The following is a 3,158-nucleotide window of genomic DNA, read 5'->3' as shown; positions in this document are numbered from 1 at the left end:
TTTTTTCGAAGTTCGAAGCAACATTGACTTTGGTTGATATCTGGATGGGTGACTGTCCGATTTTTACCAAATTGTTACAGTCGCGTTCTTGGACCATACCGGGATAGCATACCAAATTTCTTTTCTCTACGACAAACCGTTCTTGAGATATTTTTCCACGAAATGAGGGTTAAGCAACAATTAGTTTGGTTAATATCTGGATGGGTGATTATCCGATTTTTGCCAAATTGTTACAGTCGCGTCCTTGGACCATATCGGGATAGCATACCAAATTTCATTTCTCTACTACAAACCGTTCTTGAGATATTTTGTTCACAACCTTTTCAACATTTTCCACGAAATGAGGGTTTAGTAACAATTACTTTGGTTAATATCTGGATGGGTGACTGTCCGATTTTTACCAAATTGTTACAGTCGCGTTCTTGGACCATACCGGGATAGCATACCAAATTTCATCGCTTTACGACAAACCGTTCTTGAGATATTTTGTTCACAACTTTCTACTTTTTCCCATTTAAACCTGTAGTACGTACGTACGTACGTAACGTACAGACCATGGGCTAAAAACCACTTTTTTGGAATCAGGGGACCCCAAAACGGATATTTCCACCCATTTCCCGTTTTTGAAAATTTGGACCGATTGCAATACTTTCATTACTAGTATAGTTCGCTATACTGTAGTAATAGAAAGTAAAAATAGCTCATCCCAAGGTCCGTTTCCACTTATCGTTCGGAAAAAAATGTGTCCAGTGTAGTGGGAACACTCTTATTTAAATTATATTGCCTACATCTACAAGGACATTCGGAAAAAATCAGACGAAACTTACGGCAAGTGGGAACAAGCCTTAAAGGCGGCCGCTACAAAAACCTTTGAACCAATCAGAGGGCACTATTCGTTAGTCGTACAGTGTGGCACAAATAAAACCTGGTTATTTTTTGAAGATTTGTAAAGGTGTTTGTATATAATATGATGTAGTAACTACATATTTGGTAACCCTGTGCCTAGTCCCTACAGGCAGTTTTTTTATGACAAGGAATGGTCCACACTTACCAAAGTTGTACATGTAGTCGCCAACCTTGCTCACGTCTGTTTCCAAATCGACAAAGCCGTCTCCTATGATAACGCCCGACAAATCCACCACTGTCCGATTTCGCCGCAAAATCATCTCCCCCAGGGGCGGAATCTTGAACGCTGCGGCGCTGGTTCCGCCAATGTAAACAGACCTCTTGACGTCCGGGAAGAGGAGGAAGAATTGTGTGAGCGCGGCGTACAGCTCCTCTGAAGAAGAGGAATTGAGGAAGTAGTAAACATAGGGGAGCGAAAAGGGGACTTCATTATTCGTCTCAAATCCTTATTTTCTACGCTAAAAGAAAGTAAAAATACACAACACGTTTTGTAATTGACCGAACGATAGTGAGGTCTATGTTTTAACTCGACCGTTTTGCATTTGGTTTTGATGTTTGTCTGTCTGTGTGTTCCGCTATAACTCCCGATTGCCTGGTCTGATTTTGATGAAATTTGCTACACATCTTCATTAAATCAAGGCACGTCGCTGATTGAAATTGGGGGCCCCAAAGTTGAATGGGGCCCCCCGTTACGATCTTTCAAAACTTTACGATCCCCCAATACAGTTGCCACGCATATCAATACATATTCATATTATGCGTGGGGAGTCAAGATAGTAGACCCCTGACAATCTATCCACTAGGAGAGGATAACGCCGGAGGCGTTCTCTACCACTTGACCCTTAGAGCTTCATTATTATGTGGTCAAATTATCAAATAAATGAGGATAAAATTCCATACCTCGACTGGGATCGAACCCACGCCCTCCTGTTAACCAGGTGAGCGTCTTTAATAGAGAGAACTATTTTATTTATTTTTTTAAATAAATTTACCTAATGAGAAAAAAAGTATACCTACTGGGACAGAAGAAAGTCTTACCTGCTAGCATATCATAGTCGGTTACCATATAGGTCGGATCCAGGGTGTGACTAAATCCCACCCTCGTATTATCTACCATGAGTATATTAGCATACTGGGTGAGATCATTGTCATTTACTCTGACAACTCCATCTTCGCCTGTCATGAACGGGAACATGTTCTCCTGTAGGGCACCCCGTAGTGTGGATAAACCCCTGCCCCCTGGCGGAGAAAAAAAGAAAGTATTTAGATTATGGGGCTAAACCCACGCCCTCTGCTGGAGAAAAAAGAAAGTATTTTGATTACCTAACCATTCTGAACCCCTGCCCCCTGGCGGAGAAATAAGAAAGTATTTTGATTACCTAACCATTCTAAACCCCTGCCCCCTGGCGGAGAAAAAAGAAAGTATTTTGATTACCTAACCATTCTAAACCCCTGCCCCCTGGCGGAGAAATAAGAAAGTCTTTTGATTAGCCTTTTTTTTACAATAATAGCTGTATTTTCCTTTCGGAAACAAAACGACTTCCCCTTCATACCAAATTCCATCGCTTTACGACAAATCGTTCTTGAGATATTTTGTATACCACCTTTTCCCATTTAAACCTGTAGTACGTACATACGTACGTACAGACCATGAGCTGAAAACCACTTTTTTTTGGAATCAGGGGACCCCACATCGGATATTTCCAACCATTTCCCGTTTTTGAAAATTTGGACCGATTGCAATACTTTCATTACTAGTATAGTTCGCTATACTGTAGTAATAGAAAGTAAAAATAGCTCATCCCAAGGTCCGTTTCCACTTATCGTTCGGAAAAAAATGTGTCCAGTGTAGTGGGAACACTCTTATTTAAATTATATTGCCTACATCTACAAGGACATTCGGAAAAAAATCAGACGAAACTTACGGCAAGTGGGAACAGGCCTTAAAGGCGGCCGCTACAAAAACCTTTGAACCAATCAGAGGGCACTTTTCGTTAGTCGTACAGTGTGGCACAAATAAAACCTGGTTATTTTTTGAAGATTTGTAAAGGTGTTTGTATATGATGTAGTAACTACATAATATTTGGTAACCCTGTACCTAGTACGTACAGGCAGTTTTTTTTATGGCAAGGAATGGTCCACACTTACCAAAGTTGTACATGTAGTCGCCAACCTTGCTCACGTCTGTTTCCAAATCGACAAAGCCGTCTCCTATGATAACGCCCGACAAATCCACCACTGTCCGATTTCGC

The 3,158-nt window shown here is 41.0% G+C and overlaps 1 protein-coding gene across 4 annotated transcripts in view; it reads right to left on the bottom strand.

Annotated features, from left to right (window-relative positions):
* Positions 1 to 2,161, bottom strand: part of LOC103516979 (probable serine carboxypeptidase CPVL) — a 14,192-nt gene extending 12,031 nt beyond the window's left edge. For all 4 annotated transcript variants that reach the window (XR_003393622.1, XM_026829231.1, XM_026829232.1 and 1 more), the window contains exons 1-2: positions 1,945 to 2,161; positions 1,052 to 1,279 (exon numbers count right to left, since the gene is read on the bottom strand). Coding sequence is in view for 3 of the 4 variants with exons in the window: in XM_026829231.1 (XP_026685032.1) it covers positions 1,052 to 1,279; positions 1,945 to 2,101 (385 nt within the window). In the remaining variant the exon portion in view is untranslated. The remainder of the gene's footprint in view (positions 1 to 1,051; positions 1,280 to 1,944) is intronic.
* Between the last annotated feature and the right edge of the window lie 997 nt (positions 2,162 to 3,158).

Source organism: Diaphorina citri, unplaced genomic scaffold, assembly GCF_000475195.1.
Source record: "Diaphorina citri unplaced genomic scaffold, Diaci psyllid genome assembly version 1.1 scaffold1713, whole genome shotgun sequence".
Taxonomy (NCBI): domain Eukaryota; kingdom Metazoa; phylum Arthropoda; class Insecta; order Hemiptera; family Psyllidae; genus Diaphorina; species Diaphorina citri.
The sequence above is the reverse complement of the archived record's forward strand: the minus strand, read 5'-3'. Positions and strand labels throughout refer to the sequence as shown.